The sequence below is a fragment of the Sphaeramia orbicularis genome, unplaced genomic scaffold (assembly GCF_902148855.1).
Source record: "Sphaeramia orbicularis unplaced genomic scaffold, fSphaOr1.1, whole genome shotgun sequence".
Classification (NCBI taxonomy): domain Eukaryota; kingdom Metazoa; phylum Chordata; class Actinopteri; order Kurtiformes; family Apogonidae; genus Sphaeramia; species Sphaeramia orbicularis.
In genome coordinates this window covers 114,338-133,870 of record NW_021941620.1, presented here as the reverse complement: position 1 = coordinate 133,870, position 19,533 = coordinate 114,338, and the positions used below count along the sequence as shown (strand labels likewise).

At 52.4% G+C, this 19,533-nt stretch overlaps 1 protein-coding gene across 2 annotated transcripts in view; it reads right to left on the bottom strand.

The window, feature by feature from the left end:
- LOC115416545 (synaptogyrin-1-like) overlaps nucleotides 1-13,956 on the bottom strand; it is a 35,707-nt gene extending 21,751 nt beyond the window's left edge. For both annotated transcript variants that reach the window (XM_030130346.1, XM_030130347.1), the window contains exon 1: nucleotides 13,729-13,956. In XM_030130346.1, the coding sequence (XP_029986206.1) occupies nucleotides 13,729-13,830 (102 nt within the window). In that variant the 5' untranslated portion in view covers nucleotides 13,831-13,956. The remainder of the gene's footprint in view (nucleotides 1-13,728) is intronic.
- Nucleotides 13,957-19,533: the final 5,577 nt, after the last annotated feature.

The following is a 19,533-nucleotide window of genomic DNA, read 5'->3' as shown; positions in this document are numbered from 1 at the left end:
ACACTGAGGAAATACTGAGGAGACACTGAGGAGAAACTGAGGAGACACAGAGAGGAGACACTGAGGAGATACTGAGGAGACACTGAGGAGACACAGAGAGGAGACACTGAGAAGACACTGAGGAGACACTGAGGAGATACTGAGGAGACACTGAGGAGACACAGAGAGGAGACACTGAGGAGATACTGAGGAGATACTGAGAGGAGACACTGAGGAGATACTGAGGAGATACTGAGGAGATACTGAGAGGAGAAACTGAGGAGGCACTGAGAGGAGACCCTGAGGAGAACCCTGAGAGGAGACACTGAGGAGATACGGAGAGGAGACACTGAGGAGATACTGAGGAGACACAGAGAGGAGACACTGAGGAGATACTGAGAGGAGACACTGAGGAGATACTGAGGAGACACAGAGAGGAGATACTGAGGAGACACTGAGGAGATACTGGGAGGAGACACTGAGGAGATACTGAGGAGATACTGAGAGGAGATACTGAGAGGAGACACTGAGGAGACACTGAGGAGATACTGAGAGGAGACCCTGAGGAGACACTGAGGAGACACTGAGGAGATACTGATGAGATACTGAGGAGACACAGAAAGGAGACACTGAGGAGATACTGAGAGGAGACACTGAGGAGATACTGAGGAGACACTGAGGAGACACAGAGAGGAGACACTGAGGAGATACTGAGGAGATACTGAGAGGAGACACTGAGGAGATACTGAGGAGATACTGAGGAGATACTGAGAGGAGACCCTGAGGAGAACCCTGAGAGGAGACACTGAGGAGATACGGAGAGGAGACACTGAGGAGATACTGAGGAGACACAGAGAGGAGACACTGAGGAGATACTGAGAGGAGACACTGAGGAGATACTGAGGAGACACAGAGAGGAGATACTGAGGAGACACTGAGGAGATACTGGGAGGAGACACTGAGGAGATACTGAGGAGATACTGAGAGGAGATACTGAGAGGAGACACTGAGGAGACACTGAGGAGATACTGAGGAGACACTGAGGAGATACTGAGAGGAGACCCTGAGGAGACACTGAGGAGACACTGAGGAGATACTGATGAGATACTGAGGAGACACAGAGAGGAGACACTGAGGAGATACTGAGAGGAGACACTGAGGAGATACTGAGGAGACACTGAGGAGATACTGAGGAGACACAGAGAGGAGACACTGAGGAGATACTGAGGAGATACTGAGAGGAGACACTGAGGAGACACTGAGGAGATACTGAGGAGATACTGAGGAGATACTGAGAGGAGAAACTGAGGAGGCACTGAGAGGAGACCCTGAGGAGAAGACACTGAGGAGATACGGAGAGGAGACACTGAGGAGATACTGAGGAGATACTGAGGAGACACTGAGGAGATACTGGGAGGAGACACTGAGGAGATACTGAGAGGAGACACTGAGGAGACACTGAGGAGATACTGAGAGGAGATACTGAGAGGAGACACTGAGGAGACACTGAGGAGATACTGAGAGGAGACCCTGAGGAGACACTGAGGAGACACTGAGGAGATACTGAGAGGAGACACTGAGGAGACACAGAGAGGAGACACTGAGGAGATACTGAGAAACTGAGAAGAATATGACAAAGGTCATTCCAATGACTGATGAACACATCAGAGATACAGAAGAACAATGATCACAGTGACACACCAGCCTACTGTTAGAACAGCACATCCACCACCAGAACCAGAACCAGACCAACCAGAACCAGACCAACCAGAACCAGACCAACCAGAAGCAGACCCAACCAGAACCAGAACCAGAATCAGACCCAACCAGAACCAGAACCAACCAGAACCAGACCCTAGACCCATCAGTGCCAATCCTGCCCAGGAGGACATTCAGCAACAACCACATAAACAGACAAGGACCCAGAATTCACTGGTTGATAAATGTATTTACTGTAGTGTTCATGTCTGTCACAACATTTATCAGTCGGTCCAGTCGCTCATTGACTCCACAGACTGTCCTCTGGTGACCCGGGTCAGTACAGACCCATGCTCCTCTGGTGACTCGGGTCAGTACAGACCCATGCTCCTCTGGTGACTCGGGTCAGTACAGACCCATGTTCCTCTGGTGACCCGGGTCAGTACAGACCCATGTTCCTCTAGTGACCCGGGTCAGTACAGACCCATGTTCCTCTGGTGACCTGGGTCAGAACAGACCCATGTTCCTCTGACATCATCATCAGCTGTTGGACCAGAGGATCGGCTAACACTGTGGAGTCCACAGAAGCCTGTGTGACAGGAGGACGGGACTGGGTCTGACCGACTACTGCCTCACTGTTGGAAAATAATAATTGGAGTAATTAAACATGAGTCAGTCTGTGATTTCCTCTGTGATCTCCTGACATGATCACACATGAACCTTTATCTAGTTCAGCTGTGATCAGACTGAGGACCTGTAGAAAGAACACTAATACTAAATATAGATTTACCTGGGGGGGGGGGGGTGATCCCAGTCAGTCCTGTCAGTCCAGTGTCACCCCTGTCAGACCAGTGTCAGTCCTGTCAGTCCAGTGTCAACCCTGTCAGACTAGTGTCAGTCCTGTCAGACCAGTGTCACCCCTGTCAGACCAGTGTCACCCCTGTCAGACCAGTGTCAGTCCTGTCAGACCAGTGTCACCCCTGTCAGTCCAGTGTCAGTCCTGTCAGACCAGTGTCAGTCCTGTCAGACCAGTGTCACCCCTGTCAGTCCAGTGTCAGTCCTGTCAGACCAGTGTCAGTCCTGTCAGACCAGTGTCACCCCTGTTAGACCAGTGTCAGTCCTGTCAGACCAGTGTCACCCCTGTCAGTCCAGTGTCACCCCTGTCAGTCCAGTGTCAGTCCTGTCAGTCCAGTGTCAGTCCTGTCAGTCCAGTGTCAGTCCTGTCAGACCAGTGTCACCCCTGTCAATCCAGTGTCAGTCCTGTCAGACCAGTGTCACCCGTCAGACCAGTGTCACCCCTGTCAGTCCAGTGTCAGTCCTGTCAGACCAGTGTCACCCCTGTCAGACCAGTGTCAGTCCAGTGTCACCCCTGTCAGTCCAGTGTTCCCCCTGTTAGTCCAGTGTCAGTCCTGTCAGACCAGTGTCACCCCTGTCAGTCCAGTGTCACCCCTGTCAGACCAGTGTCAGTCCAGTGTCCCCCCTTTCAGTCCAGTGTCCCCCCTGTCAGTCCAGTGTCAGTCCTGTCAGACCAGTGTCACCCCTGTCAGTCCAGTGTCAGTCCTGTCAGTCCAGTGTCACCCCTGTCAGTCCAGTGTCACCCCTGTCAGACCAGTGTCACCCCTGTCAGTCCAGTGTCAGTCCTGTCAGACCAGTGTCACCTCTGTCAGACCAGTGTCACCCCTGTCAGACCAGTGTCAGTCCTGTCAGTCCAGTGTCAGTCCTGTCAGACCAGTATCACCCCTGTCAGACCAGTGTCCCCCCTGTCAGTCCAGTGTCAGTCCTGTCAGATCAGTGTCACCCCTGTCAGACCAGTGTCCCCCCTGTCAGTCCAGTGTCAGTCCTGTCAGACCAGTGTCACCCGTCAGACCAGTGTCCCCCCTGTCAGTCCAGTGTCAGTCCTGTCAGACCAGTGTCACCCCTGTCAGTCCAGTGTCAGTCCTGTCAGACCAGTGTCACCCCTTTCAGACCAGTGTCACCCCTGTCAGACCAGTGTCAGTCCTGTCAGTCCAGTGTCAGTCCTGTCAGTCCAGTGTCCCCCCTGTCAGACCAGTGTCAGTCCTGTCAGACCAGTGTCACCCCTGTCAGACCAGTGTCACCCCTGTCAGACCAGTGTCAGTCCTGTCAGTCCAGTGTCCCCCCTGTCAGACCAGTGTCACCCCTGTCAGACCAGTGTCAGTCCTGTCAGTCCAGTGTCCCCCCTGTCAGATCAGTGTCACCCCTGTCAGACCAGTGTCCCCCCTGTCAGTCCAGTGTCAGTCCTGTCAGACCAGTGTCACCCGTCAGACCAGTGTCCCCCCTGTCAGACCAGTGTCACCCCTGTCAGTCCAGTGTCAGTCCTGTCAGACCAGTGTCACCCCTGTCAGTCCAGTGTCAGTCCTGTCAGACCAGTGTCACCCCTTTCAGACCAGTGTCACCCCTGTCAGACCAGTGTCAGTCCTGTCAGTCCAGTGTCAGTCCTGTCAGTCCAGTGTCCCCCCTGTCAGACCAGTGTCAGTCCTGTCAGACCAGTGTCACCCCTGTCAGACCAGTGTCACCCCTGTCAGACCAGTGTCAGTCCTGTCAGTCCAGTGTCCCCCCTGTCAGACCAGTGTCACCCCTGTCAGACCAGTGTCACCCCTGTCAGACCAGTGTCAGTCCTGTCAGTCCAGTGTCCCCCCTGTCAGTCCAGTGTCAGTCCTGTCAGACCAGTGTCCCCCCTGTCAGTCCAGTGTCCCCCCTGTCAGACCAGTGTCACCCCTGTCAGTCCAGTGTCAGTCCTGTCAGACCAGTGTCACCCCTTTCAGACCAGTGTCACCCCTGTCAGACCAGTGTCAGTCCTGTCAGTCCAGTGTCCCCCCTGTCAGTCCAGTGTCAGTCCTGTCAGTCCAGTGTCCCCCCTGTCAGTCCAGTGTCAGTCCTCACAGACCAGTGTCCCCCCTGTCAGTCCAGTGTCAGTCCTGTCAGACCAGTGTCCCCCCTGTCAGACCAGTGTCAGTCCTGTCAGACCAGTGTCAGTCCTGTCAGTCCAGTGTCAGTCCTGTCAGTCCAGTGTCAGTCCTGTAAGTCCAGTGTCCCCCCTGTCAGTCCAGTGTCCCCCCTGTCAGACCAGTGTCCCCCCTGTCAGTCCAGTGTCAGTCCTGTCAGACCAGTGTCACCCCTTTCAGACCAGTGTCACCCCTGTCAGACCAGTGTCAGTCCTGTCAGACCAGTGTCAGTCCTGTGAGACCAGTGTCAGTCCTGTCAGACCAGTGTCACCCCTGTCAGACCAGTGTCAGTCCTGTCAGTCCAGTGTCCCCCCTGTCAGTCCAGTGTCAGTCCTGTCAGTCCAGTGTCCCCCCTGTCAGTCCAGTGTCAGTCCTCACAGACCAGTGTCCCCCCTGTCAGTCCAGTGTCAGTCCTGTCAGACCAGTGTCCCCCCTGTCAGACCAGTGTCACCCCTGTCAGACCAGTGTCAGTCCTGTCAGACCAGTGTCCCCCCTGTCAGTCCAGTGTCAGTCCTGTCAGACCAGTGTCCCCCCTGTCAGTCCTGTCAGACCAGTGTCCCCCCTGTCAGTCCAGTGTCATTCCTGTCAGTCCAGTGTCAGTCCTGTCAGTCCAGTGTCAGTCCTGTCAGTCCAGTGTCAGTCCTGTCAGACCAGTGTCAGTCCTGTCAGACCAGTGTCACCACTGTCAGACCAGTGTCACCCCTTTCAGTCCAGTGTCATTCCTGTCAGTCCAGTGTCAGTCCTGTCAGTCCAGTGTCAGTCCTGTCAGTCCAGTGTCAGTCCTGTCAGACCAGTGTCAGTCCTGTCAGACCAGTGTCACCACTGTGAGACCAGTGTCACCCCTTTCAGACCAGTGTCACCCCTGTCAGACCAGTGTCAGTCCTGTCAGACCAGTGTCAGTCCTGTCAGACCAGTGTCACCCCTGTCAGACCAGTGTCAGTCCTGTCAGACCAGTGTCAGTCCTGTCAGACCAGTGTCACCCCTGTCAGACCAGTGTCAGTCCTGTCAGTCCAGTGTCCCCCCTGTCAGTCCAGTGTCAGTCCTGTCAGACCAGTGTCCCCCCTGTCAGACCAGTGTCACCCCTGTCAGACCAGTGTCAGTCCTGTCAGACCAGTGTCAGTCCTGTCAGTCCAGTGTCCCCCCTGTCAGTCCAGTGTCAGTCCTGTCAGTCCAGTGTCCCCCCTGTCAGTCCAGTGTCAGTCCTGTCAGACCAGTGTCCCCCCTGTCAGACCAGTGTCAGTCCTGTCAGACCAGTGTCCCCCCTGTCAGACCAGTGTCAGTCCTGTCAGACCAGTGTCCCCCCTGTCAGTCCAGTGTCAGTCCTGTCAGACCAGTGTCAGTCCTGTCAGTCCAGTGTCCCCCCTGTCAGTCCAGTGTCAGTCCTGTCAGACCAGTGTCACCCCTTTCAGACCAGTGTCACCCCTGTCAGACCAGTGTCAGTCCTGTCAGACCAGTGTCAGTCCTGTCAGACCAGTGTCACCCCTGTCAGACCAGTGTCAGTCCTGTCAGACCAGTGTCAGTCCTGTCAGACCAGTGTCACCCCTGTCAGACCAGTGTCAGTCCTGTCAGTCCAGTGTCCCCCCTGTCAGTCCAGTGTCAGTCCTGTCAGACCAGTGTCCCCCCTGTCAGACCAGTGTCACCCCTGTCAGACCAGTGTCAGTCCTGTCAGACCAGTGTCAGTCCTGTCAGTCCAGTGTCCCCCCTGTCAGTCCAGTGTCAGTCCTGTCAGTCCAGTGTCCCCCCTGTCAGTCCAGTGTCAGTCCTGTCAGACCAGTGTCCCCCCTGTCAGACCAGTGTCAGTCCTGTCAGACCAGTGTCCCCCCTGTCAGTCCAGTGTCAGTCCTGTCAGACCAGTGTCCCCCCTGTCAGTCCAGTGTCAGTCCTGTCAGACCAGTGTCAGTCCTGTCAGTCCAGTGTCCCCCCTGTCAGTCCAGTGTCAGTCCTGTCAGACCAGTGTCAGTCCTGTCAGACCAGTGTCCCCCCACTCTCTGCTCAGTCTCAGTTGGTCTCTTTTCTTCTTCTGTCTGTCTCGTCCTCCTCTTCTTGTCCTCCTTGTCGTCGTCATGTGATCATTCAGGTGAATCCCAGAGTTAATCCCGCCTGCAGACCCTGTTTATACTAATTTGCATATTTAAATGTGGGCGTGGAGAGGGAGGAGTCAAGTATTGCAACATATGCGCTCAGTCCCAGCTGATTGGATGAATAGAGGCAGTGTGTTTGGATTCAGGCGTACGCTCAGTTTGACTCATCTGGACTTATTTGTGCGTACAGACTTTTCTGGATTTGAGCGTAGACCAGCTTTACCTATGAAATCCACACAAGTCTGTGAACATGAGGCCCCGGGTCCGTGTCGGACCAAGTCCACAGAGGACAAGTGTGTTGGACCAGGTCTACAGAGGACCCATGTGTGTTGGACTAGGTCTACAGTGGACCCATGTGTGTTGGACCAGGTCAACAGTGGACCCATGTGTGTTGGACCAGGTCTACAGTGGACCCATGTGTGTTGGACCAGGTCAACAGAGGACCCATGTGTGTTGGACCAGGTCTACAGAGGACCCATGTGTGTTGGACCAGGTCTACAGAGGACCCATGTGTGTTGGACCAGGTCAACAGAGGACCCATGTGTATAGGACCAGGTCTACAGAGGACACGTGTGTTGGACCAGGTCTACAGAGGACACGTGTATTGGACCAGGTCTACAGTGGACCCATGTGTGTTGGACCAGCTCTACTGTGTTGGACCAGGTCTACAGTGGACACGTGTGTTGGACCAGGTCTACAGAGGACACGTGTGTTGGACCAGGTCTACAGTGGACACATGTGTTGGACCAGGTCTACAGATGACACATGTGTGTTGGACCAGGTCTACTGTGTTGGACCAGGTCTACAGTGGACACGTGTGTTGGACCAGGTCTACAGTGGACACGTGTGTTGGACCAGGTCTACAGAGGACACGTGTGTTGGACCAGGTCTACAGTGGATCCATGTGTGTTGGACCAGCTCTACTGTGTTGGACCAGGTCTACAGTGGACACGTGTGTTGGACCAGGTCTACAGAGGACACGTGTGTTGGACCAGGTCTACAGAGGACCCATGTGTGTTGGACCAGGTCTACAGAGGACCCATGTGTGTTGGACCAGGTCAACAGAGGACCCATGTGTATTGGACCAGGTCTACAGATGACACGTGTGTTGGACCAGGTCTACAGAGGACACGTGTATTGGACCAGGTCTACAGTGGACCCATGTGTGTTGGACCAGCTCTACTGTGTTGGACCAGGTCTACAGTGGACACGTGTGTTGGACCAGGTCTACAGAGGACACGTGTATTGGACCAGGTCTACAGTGGACCCATGTGTGTTGGACCAGCTCTACTGTGTTGGACCAGGTCTACAGTGGACACGTGTGTTGGACCAGGTCTACAGAGGACACGTGTGTTGGACCAGGTCTACAGTGGACACGTGTGTTGGACCAGGTCTACAGTGGACACGTGTGTTGGACCAGGTCTACAGATGACACATGTGTGTTGGACCAGGTCTACAGTGGACCCATGTGTGTTGGACCAGCTCTACTGTGTTGGACCAGGTCTACAGTGGACACGTGTGTTGGACCAGGTCTACAGTGGACACGTGTGTTGGACCAGGTCTACAGAGGACACGTGTGTCGGACCAGGTCTACAGTGGACCCATGTGTGTTGGACCAGCTCTACTGTGTTGGACCAGGTCTACAGTGGACACGTGTGTTGGACCAGGTCTACAGAGGACACGTGTGTTGGACCAGGTCTACAGTGGACCCATGTGTGTTGGACCAGCTCTACTGTGTTGGACCAGGTCTACAGTGGACACGTGTGTTGGACCAGGTCTACAGAGGACACGTGTGTTGGACCAGGTCTACAGTGGACACGTGTGTTGGACCAGGTCTACAGATGACACATGTGTGTTGGACCAGGTCTACAGTGGACCCATGTGTGTTGGACCAGCTCTACTGTGTTGGACCAGGTCTACAGTGGACACGTGTGTTGGACCAGGTCTACAGAGGACACGTGTGTTGGACCAGGTCTACAGTGGACACGTGTGTTGGACCAGGTCTACAGATGACACATGTGTGTTGGACCAGGTCTACAGTGGACCCATGTGTGTTGGACCAGCTCTACTGTGTTGGACCAGGTCTACAGTGGACACGTGTGTTGGACCAGGTCTACAGAGGACACGTGTGTTGGACCAGGTCTACAGTGGACCCATGTGTGTTGGACCAGCTCTACTGTGTTGGACCAGGTCTACAGTGGACACGTGTGTTGGACCAGGTCTACAGAGGACACGTGTGTTGGACCAGGTCTACAGTGGACACGTGTGTTGGACCAGGTCTACAGTGGACCCATGTGTGTTGGACCAGCTCTACTGTGTTGGACCAGGTCTACAGTGGACACGTGTGTTGGACCAGGTCTACAGAGGACACGTGTGTTGGACCAGGTCTACAGAGGACCCATGTGTGTTGGACCAGGTCTACAGAGGACCCATGTGTGTTGGACCAGGTCTACAGAGGACCCATGTGTGTTGGACCAGGTCAACAGAGGACCCATGTGTATTGGACCAGGTCTACAGAGGACACGTGTGTTGGACCAGGTCTACAGAGGACACGTGTATTGGACCAGGTCTACAGTGGACCCATGTGTGTTGGACCAGCTCTACTGTGTTGGACCAGGTCTACAGTGGACACGTGTGTTGGACCAGGTCTACAGAGGACACGTGTGTTGGACCAGGTCTACAGTGGACACGTGTGTTGGACCAGGTCTACAGATGACACATGTGTGTTGGACCAGGTCTACAGTGGACCCATGTGTGTTGGACCAGCTCTACTGTGTTGGACCAGGTCTACAGTGGACACGTGTGTTGGACCAGGTCTACAGTGGACACGTGTGTTGGACCAGGTCTACAGAGGACACGTGTGTTGGACCAGGTCTACAGTGGACCCATGTGTGTTGGACCAGCTCTACTGTGTTGGACCAGGTCTACAGTGGACACGTGTGTTGGACCAGGTCTACAGAGGACACGTGTGTTGGACCAGGTCTACAGTGGACCCATGTGTGTTGGACCAGCTCTACTGTGTTGGACCAGGTCTACAGTGGACACGTGTGTTGGACCAGGTCTACAGAGGACACGTGTGTTGGACCAGGTCTACAGTGGACACGTGTGTTGGACCAGGTCTACAGATGACACATGTGTGTTGGACCAGGTCTACAGTGGACCCATGTGTGTTGGACCAGCTCTACTGTGTTGGACCAGGTCTACAGTGGACACGTGTGTTGGACCAGGTCTACAGAGGACACGTGTGTTGGACCAGGTCTACAGTGGACCCATGTGTGTTGGACCAGCTCTACTGTGTTGGACCAGGTCTACAGTAGACACGTGTGTTGGACCAGGTCTACAGAGGACACGTGTGTTGGACCAGGTCTACAGTGGACACGTGTGTTGGACCAGGTCTACAGATGACACATGTGTGTTGGACCAGGTCTACAGTGGACCCATGTGTGTTGGACCAGCTCTACTGTGTTGGACCAGGTCTACAGTGGACACGTGTGTTGGACCAGGTCTACAGAGGACACGTGTGTTGGACCAGGTCTACAGTGGACCCATGTGTGTTGGACCAGCTCTACTGTGTTGGACCAGGTCTACAGTGGACATGTGTGTTGGACCAGGTCTACAGAGGACACGTGTGTTGGACCAGGTCTACAGTGGACACGTGTGTTGGACCAGGTCTACAGATGACACATGTGTGTTGGACCAGGTCTACAGTGGACCCATGTGTGTTGGACCAGCTCTACTGTGTTGGACCAGGTCTACAGTGGACACGTGTGTTGGACCAGGTCTACAGAGGACACGTGTGTTGGACCAGGTCTACAGAGGACACGTGTGTTGGACCAGGTCTACAGTGGACCCATGTGTGTTGGACCAGCTCTACTGTGTTGGACCAGGTCTACAGTGGACACGTGTGTTGGACCAGGTCTACAGAGGACACGTGTGTTGGACCAGGTCTACAGATGACACATGTGTGTTGGACCAGGTCTACAGTGGACCCATGTGTGTTGGACCAGCTCTACTGTGTTGGACCAGGTCTACAGTGGACACGTGTGTTGGACCAGGTCTACAGTGGACACGTGTGTTGGACCAGGTCTACAGAGGACACGTGTGTTGGACCAGGTCTACAGTGGACCCATGTGTGTTGGACCAGCTCTACTGTGTTGGACCAGGTCTACAGTGGACACGTGTGTTGGACCAGGTCTACAGAGGACACGTGTGTTGGACCAGGTCTACAGTGGACCCATGTGTGTTGGACCAGCTCTACTGTGTTGGACCAGGTCTACAGTGGACACGTGTGTTGGACCAGGTCTACAGAGGACACGTGTGTTGGACCAAGGTCTACAGTGGACCCATGTGTGTTGGACCAGCTCTACTGTGTTGGACCAGGTCTACAGTGGACACGTGTGTTGGACCAGGTCTACAGAGGACACGTGTGTTGGACCAGGTCTACAGTGGACACGTGTGTTGGACCAGGTCTACAGATGACACATGTGTGTTGGACCAGGTCTACAGTGGACCCATGTGTGTTGGACCAGCTCTACTGTGTTGGACCAGGTCTACAGTGGACACGTGTGTTGGACCAGGTCTACAGTGGACACGTGTGTTGGACCAGGTCTACAGAGGACACGTGTGTTGGACCAGGTCTACAGTGGACCCATGTGTGTTGGACCAGCTCTACTGTGTTGGACCAGGTCTACAGTGGACACGTGTGTTGGACCAGGTCTACAGTGGACACGTGTGTTGGACCAGGTCTACAGTGGACACGTGTGTTGGACCAGGTCTACAGAGGACACGTGTGTTGGACCAGGTCTACAGTGGACCCATATGTCCTCCAGTCCCAGTCATAAATGTATCAATATCATGTTGAAGATTCAGCCCAGTTTAAAGCTGGACCTGGACCGGGACACCAAGACGGACCAGTCCAGACCAAAGAACCTGGGACCTGTTTCTGTCCACAGACCAATCAGAACCCACTCAGGTCTGTGAACGGTCCAATCAGAACGCTCCCGGTCTGAACAGTGGTGTGTGTGTGTGTGTTCCAGTCTCGTGTTCGTCTCTGGAATGTTAACACCGACCTCATGACTGAGACATCAGCTGATCTGAGACACACAAACAACAGAGAGAGTGTGTGTGTGTACGTGTGTGTGTGTCTGTGTGTACGTCTGTGTGTACGTGTGTGTGTCTGTGTGTACGTGTGCGTATGTGTGTGTATGTGTGTGTGTGTCTGTGTGTGCGTGTGTGTGGGTATGTGTGTGTGTATGTGTGTTTGTGTGTGTGTGTGTGCGTGTGTTTGTGTGTGTCTGTGTGTGCGTGTGTCTGTGTGTGTGTACATGTGTGTGCATGTGTGTGCGCATGTGTGTGTCTGTGTGTGTGTGCATGTGTGTGTGTGTCTGTGTGTGTGTGTCTGTGTGTGTGTGCATGTGTGTGTGCATGTGTGTGTGTGTACGTGTGTGTGCATGTGTGTGTGTCCATGTGTGTGTGTACGTGTGTGTGTGCATGTGTGTACGTGTGTGTGTGTGTGTGTGTGTGTGTGCATGTGTGTGTGTCCATGTGTGTGTGTACGTGTGTGTGTGCATGTGTGTACGTGTGTGTGTGTGTGTGTGTGCATGTGTGTGTGTCCATGTGTGTGTGTACGTGTGTGTGTGCATGTGTGTGTGTGCATGTGTGTGTGTGTGTGTGCATGTGCGTGTGTGTTTGGAAGCAGAGCTGCTGATCCACAGATCAAACCATCATGATCATGTGACCTGGGTCTAAACCCGGGTTCAACTGACCCTGATCAGGAACTGACTAACCAAACTTTGGACCTTTGGACAGGTAGGGTTAAGGATGGACCTTTGGACGGGTGAGGTTAAGGATGGACCTTTGGACGGGTGAGGTTAAGGATGGATGGGTGGGGTTAAGGATGGACCTTTGGACGGGTGGGGTTAAGGATGGACCTTTGGATGGGTGAGGTTAAGGATGGACGTTTGGACGAGTGAGGTTAAGGATGGATGGGTGGGGTTAAGGATGGACCTTTGGACGGGTGGGGTTAAGGATCGACCTTTGGACGGGTGAGGTTAAGGATGGATGGGTGGGGTTAAGGATGGACCTTTGGACAGGTGGGGTTAAGGATGGATGGGTGGGGTTAAGGATGGACGACTGGGGTTAAGGATGGTCAGATGTGGTTAAGGATGGACTTTTGGACGGGTGGGGTTAAGGATGGACTTTGGACGGGTGGGGTTAGGAATGGACGGGTGGAGTTAAGGATGGACAGACGGGTGGGGTTAAGAATGGACAGGTGGAGTTAAGGATGGACAGACGGGTGGGGTTAAGGATGGATGGGTGGAGTTAAGGATGGATGGATGGGTGGGTGGGGTTAAGGATGGACGGGTGGGGTGAAGGATGGACCACATGGATTCCTATGTCAGTTTAAGAGGGTACTGATCTGAACCTGGACCAGTGGGTCTAGAACAGAACCACACACCAGTCCCGTCTGAACCTGGACCAGTTGGACCAGCTGAACTAAAACTGAACTCAGTGACAAGAGTCACGGAGACACTGAACTGATGAACTGTAACATTTAAAGTTTGACCTCAGAACAGTTTGAGTTTCACTGATGACGGAACAGATCTGCAGTAACAGGGGGGACAGTCCAGACCTGCAGGAACAGGGGGGACAGTCCAGACCAGCAGTAAAAGGGGGGACAGTCCAGACCTGCAGGAACAGGGGGGACAGGTCCAGACCTGCAGGAACAGGGGGGACAGTCCAGATCTGCAGTAACAGGGGGGACAGTAAAGACCTGCAGTAACAGGGGGACAGATCCAGACCTGCAGTAACAGGGGGGACAGTCCAGACCTGCAGGAACAGGGGGGACAGGTCCAGACCTGCAGTAACAGGGGGGGCAGTCCAGACCTGCAGGAACAGGGGGGACAGTCCAGACCTGCAGTAACAGGGGGGACAGTCCAGACTGGCAGGAACAGGGGGGAAAGGTCCAGACCTGCAGTAACAGGGGGGAAAGTTGTCCTCAGACTCACCCAGCACAGGATCCGGACCACGGTCTGAGGCTGCCTGATGAAGGTCAGGGGGTCGAAGGCCCCGCCCGCCTTCCCAGCTCCATATGCCTGGAACCCGTCCATCTTGGCCCACTTCGACCCAGACCTGGTCCTGGATCCAGTTTAGTCCAGATACAGTCCACTCTGTTGAACCAGGACCCTGAACCAGAACAATCCTGAGAGAACACTTAAGTCCAGGCCAGTTGTGGTCTCGTTGGTCCAGTTGTGGTCCAGTTGTGGTCTCGTTGGTCCAGTTGTGGTCCAGTTGTGGTCTCGTTGGTCCAGTTCTGGTCCAGTTCTGGTCCCCCGTGCCCTGCTCCTTCTTCTTCTTCTGTGGCGGTGCTAAACCACTCTGTAATCTGTTCTAATCCTCCTCTTACTCTGAGGATCCTCCTCCCTCAGCCCTGACTGGCAGGACAATGCTCCGCCTCTAATCTGCTCAGCCAATTACAGGCCTCTGGGGCTTTAATGACAGGAAACTGTGAGAACCAATCAGAGCGAAAGAGGGGGGTTGATCCTGAGACAGCGGAGATAAAACCTGTTGAATAGAGACGATCCCTGAAGCTGATTGGACAGTTACACAGGGAACGGCTGAAGCTGTGGTTCTTGGGTTTATTTCCCCCTCAGTGTTGTCTGTCAGGTGGTCAGTAGGTTTATTTTCACCTCAGTGTTGTCTGTCAGGTGGTCAGTAGGTTTATTTTCACCTCAGTGTAGTCTGTCAGGTGGTCAGTAGGTTTATTTTCACCTCAGTGTTGTCTGTCAGGTGGTCAGTAGGTTTATTTTCACCTCAGTGTTGTCTGTCAGGTGGTCAGTAGGTTTATTTTCACCTCAGTGTTGTCTGTCAGGTGGTCAGTAGGTTTATTTTCACCTCAGTGTAGTCTGTCAGGTGGTCAGTAGGTTTATTTTCACCTCAGTGTAGTCTGTCAGGTGGTCAGTAGGTTTATTTTCACCTCAGTGTTGTCTGTCAGGTGGTCAGTAGGTTTATTTTCACCTCAGTGTTGTCTGTCAGGTGGTCAGTAGGTTTATTTTCACCTCAGTGTTGTCTGTCAGGTGGTCAGTAGTGTTGCCATGGTCGTGTGAAGTCAGAGGAGGTTTCCATAGAAACCCATGACTGACAGGTGTGTTAATAGGCTCAGTGTGAGCTCCATCTGTTCAAACACAGCGGTCAATATTTACTGTTTATTTAGTCTGTCTATTTATTTACTGTTTATTTATTTACTGTTTATTTACTCTGTTTATTTATTTACTGTTTATTTACTCTGTTTATTTACTGTTTATTTAGCCTGTTTATTTATTTACTCTTTATTTAGTCTGTTTATTTATTTACTGTTTATTTACTCTGTTTATTTACTTACTGTTTATTTACTCTGTTTATTTACTGTTTATTTACGGTTTATTTAATCTGTTTATTTATTTACTGTTTATTTACTGTTTATTTAGTCTGTTTATTTACTGTTTATTTAGTATATTTATTTTCTGTTTATTTAGTCTGTTTATTTATTTACTGTTTATTTACATGAACTGAAGGAACAGGAACATTCATGTATACTTGTGTGTGTGTGTGTGTATTTGTGTGTCTTTGTGTGTATCTTACATGTGTTTTTATTTAGTTGAAAGAACAGAAACACCATCATGTGATGGAGCATATGACATCTGTGTGTTTGTGTGTGTGTGTCTGTGTTGTGTGTGCTGTGTATGTGTGTGCATGTCTTTTGTGTGTGTGTATGTATGTGTGTGTGTGGTGTGTATCTGTGTGTGTTTGTGAGTATGTATGTGTGTGTCTGTGTGTTGTGTATGTGTGTGTGTGTGTGTGTTATTGGGTCATGTGACCCTCCTCCTCCTCTTTGGTGGGAAGTCCTCTGATAGAAGTCCAACTACACAAACAACAACAACACAAAACAATAAAACAACAACTATGACACCACAACATTACACACATGTGCAGACTGTACCACAGTGCATAGGCCCCGCCCCTGGCTGTCAGCCAATGGGATGAGGGTAAACTACAGTCTAGGTGTGTTTAAATGGGCGGGGGGGGGCAGAGGAGGAGGAAGAGGAGAAGGAGGAGGAAGAGGAGACAGAGGAGGAGGAGAGGAGGAGGCAGAGGAGGAAGAGGAGGAGGAGGAGGAAGAGGAGGAGGAAGAGGAGGAGGAAAAGGAGGCAGAGGAGGAAGAGGAGGAGGAGGAGGAGGAAAAGGAGGAAGAGGAGGAAGAAGAGGAGACAGAGGAGGAGGAGAGGAGGAGGCAGAGGAGGAAGAAGAGGGGGAGGAGGAAGAGGAGGCAGAGGAGGAGGAAAAGGAGGCAGAGGAGGAGGAGGCAGAGGAGGAGGAAAAGGAGGAAGAGGAGGAGGAGGAAGAGGAGGAGGAAAAGGAGGCAGAGGAGGAGGAGGAGGAGGAAGAGGAGGAAGAGGAGGAGGAAAAGAAGGCAGAGGAGGAAGAGGAGGAGTTGGAGGAGGAAGAAGAGGAAGAGGAGGAGGAAGAGGAAGAGGAGGAGGAAGAGGAGGAGGAAAAGAAGGCAGAGGAGGAAGAGCAGGAGGAGGAGGAAAGGAGGCAGAGGAGGAGGAAGAGGAGGAGGAGGAGAAGGAAGAAGAGGAGGAAAAGGAGGCAGAGGAGGAAGAGGAGGAGAAAGAGGAGGAGGAAGAGGAGGCAGAGGAGGAGGATATTTTTGTCATTAATTTATTGCTAATTGACTTTGATTCAATTAAATGATCATTTGAAGAAAAAAAAACTGTAACAATGTGAAAAAGACGGAAGACTGGAAGAGACAGAAAAGGACAGTGTTCACTACAGAGGACAGTGTTCACTTCAGAGGACAGTGTCCACTTCAGAGGACAGTGTTCACTATGGAGGACAGGACAGTGTTCACTACAGAGTACAGTGTTCACTTCAGAGGACAGTGTCCACTTCAGAGGACAGTGTCCACTTCAGAGGACAGTGTTCACTACAGAGGACAGTGTCCACTTCAGAGGACAGTGTCCACTTCAGAGGACAGTGTTCACTATGGAGGACAGTGTTCACTATGGAGGACAGGACAGTGTTCACTACAGAGGACAGTGTCCACTACAGAGGACAGGACAGTGTTCACTACAGAGGACAGTGTCCACTTCAGAGGACAGTGTTCACTACAGAGGACAGTGTCCAGTTCAGAGGACAGTGTCCACTTCAGAGGACAGTGTTCACTATGGAGGACAGTGTTCACTATGGAGGACAGGACAGTGTTCACTTCAGAGGACAGTGTCCACTTCAGAGGACAGTGTCCACTTCAGAGGACAGTGTTCACTATGGAGGACAGGACAGTGTTCACTACAGAGGACAGTGTCCACTACAGAGGACAGGACAGTGTTCACTACAGAGGACAGTGTCCACTTCAGAGGACAGTGTTCACTACAGAGGACAGTGTCCACCTCAGAGGACAGTGTCCACTTCAGAGGACAGTGTTCACTATGGAGGACAGGACAGTGTTCACTACAGAGGACAGTGTCCACTACAGAGGACAGGACAGTGTTCACTACAGAGGACAGTGTCCACTTCAGAGGACAGTGTTCACTACAGAGGACAGTGTCCACTTCAGAGGACAGTGTTCACTACAGAGGACAGCACAGTGTTCATTACAGAGGACAGTGTTCACTACAGAGGACAGTGTCCACTTCAGAGGACAGTGCCCATTTCAGAGGACAGTGTTCACTATGGAGGACAGGACAGTCTTCACTACAGAGGACAGTGTCCACTTCAGAGGACAGTGTTCACTACAGAGGACAGTGTCCACTTCAGAGGACAGTGTTCACTACAGAGGACAGCACAGTGTTCATTACAGAGGACAGTGTTCACTACAGAGGACAGGACAGTGTTCACTACAGAGGACAGTGTCCACTTCAGAGGACAGTGCCCACTTCAGAGGACAGTGTTCACTATGGAGGACAGGACAGTCTTCACTACAGAGGACAGTGTCCACTTCAGAGGACAGTGTTCACTACAGAGGACAGTGTCCACTTCAGAGGACAGTGTTCACTACAGAGGACAGCACAGTGTTCATTACAGAGGACAGTGTTCACTACAGAGGACAGGACAGTGTTCACTACAGAGGACAGCGTCCACTTCAGAGGACAGTGTTCACTACAGAGGACAGTGTCCACTTCAGAGGACAGTGTTCACTACAGAGGACAGTGTCCACTTCAGAGGACAGTGTTCACTACAGAGGACAGCACAGTGTTCATTACAGAGGACAGTGTTCACTACAGAGGACAGTGTCCACTTCAGAGGACAGTGCCCACTTCAGAGGACAGTGTTCACTATGGAGGACAGGACAGTCTTCACTACAGAGGACAGTGTCCACTTCAGAGGACAGTGTTCACTACAGAGGACAGAGTCCACTTCAGAGGACAGTGTTCACTACAGAGGACAGCACAGTGTTCATTACAGAGGACAGTGTCCACTTCAGAGGACAGTGTTCACTACAGAGGACAGTGTCCACTTCAGAGGACAGCACAGTGTTCGTTACAGAGGACAGTGTCCACTACAGAGGACAGGGCGGTGTTCACTACAGAGGACAGTGTCCACTACAGAGGACAGTGTCCACTACAGAGGACAGGACAGTGTCTACTTCAGAGGACAGTGTTCACTACAGAGGACAGTGTCCACTTCAGAGGACAGTGTTCACTACAGAGGACAGTGTCCACTTCAGAGGACAGCACAGTGTTCATTACAGAGGACAGTGTTCACTATGGAGGACAGGACAGTGTTCACTACAGATGACAGTGTTCACTACAGAGGACAGGACAGTGTCCACTTCAGAGGACAGGACAGTGTTCGTTACAGAGGACAGTGTTCACTATGGAGGACAGGACAGTGTCCACTACAGAGGACAGGGCGGTGTTCACTACAGAGGACAGTGTCCACTACAGAGGACAGGACAGTGTACACTACAGAGGACAGTGTTCACTACAGAGGACAGGACAGTGTCTACTTCAGAGGACAGGACAGTTTTCATTACAGAGGACAGTGTTCACTACAGAGGACAGTGTCCACTACAGAGGACAGGACAGTGTTCACTTCAGAGGACAGGACAGTGTCCACTACAGAGGACAGGACAATGTTCACTATGGAGGACAGGACAGTGTTCACTACAGAGGACAGTGTCCACTTCAGAAGACAGTGTCCACTATAGAGGACAGGACAGTGTCCACTTCAGAGGACAGGACAGTGTTCACTAAAGAGGACAGTGTCCACTACAGAGGACAGTGTTCACTAAGGAGGACAGGACAGTGTTCACTACAGAGGACAGTGTCCACTTCAGAGGACAGGGCAGTGTTCATTACAGAGGACAGTGTCCACTTCAGAGGACAGGACAGTGTTCATTACAGAGGACAGTGCCCACTACAGAGGACAGGACAGTGTTCACTTCAGGGGACAGGACAGTGTCCACTACAGAGGACAGTGTCCACTACAGAGGACAGTGTTCACTAAGGAGGACAGGACAGTGTTCACTACAGAGGACAGTGTCCACTTCAGAGGACAGGACAGTGTTCATTACAGAGGACAGTGTTCACTACAGAGGACAGTGTCCACTACAGAGGACAGGACAGTGTTCACTTCAGGGGACAGGACAGTGTCCACTACAGAGGACAGGACAGTGTTCACTACAGAGGACAGTGTCCACTACAGAGGACAGGACAGTGTTCACTACAGAGGACAGTGTCCACTACAGAGGACAGGACAGTGTTCACTTCAGGGGACAGGACAGTGTTTATTAGAGAGGACAGTGTTCACTATGGAGGACAGGACAGTGTCCA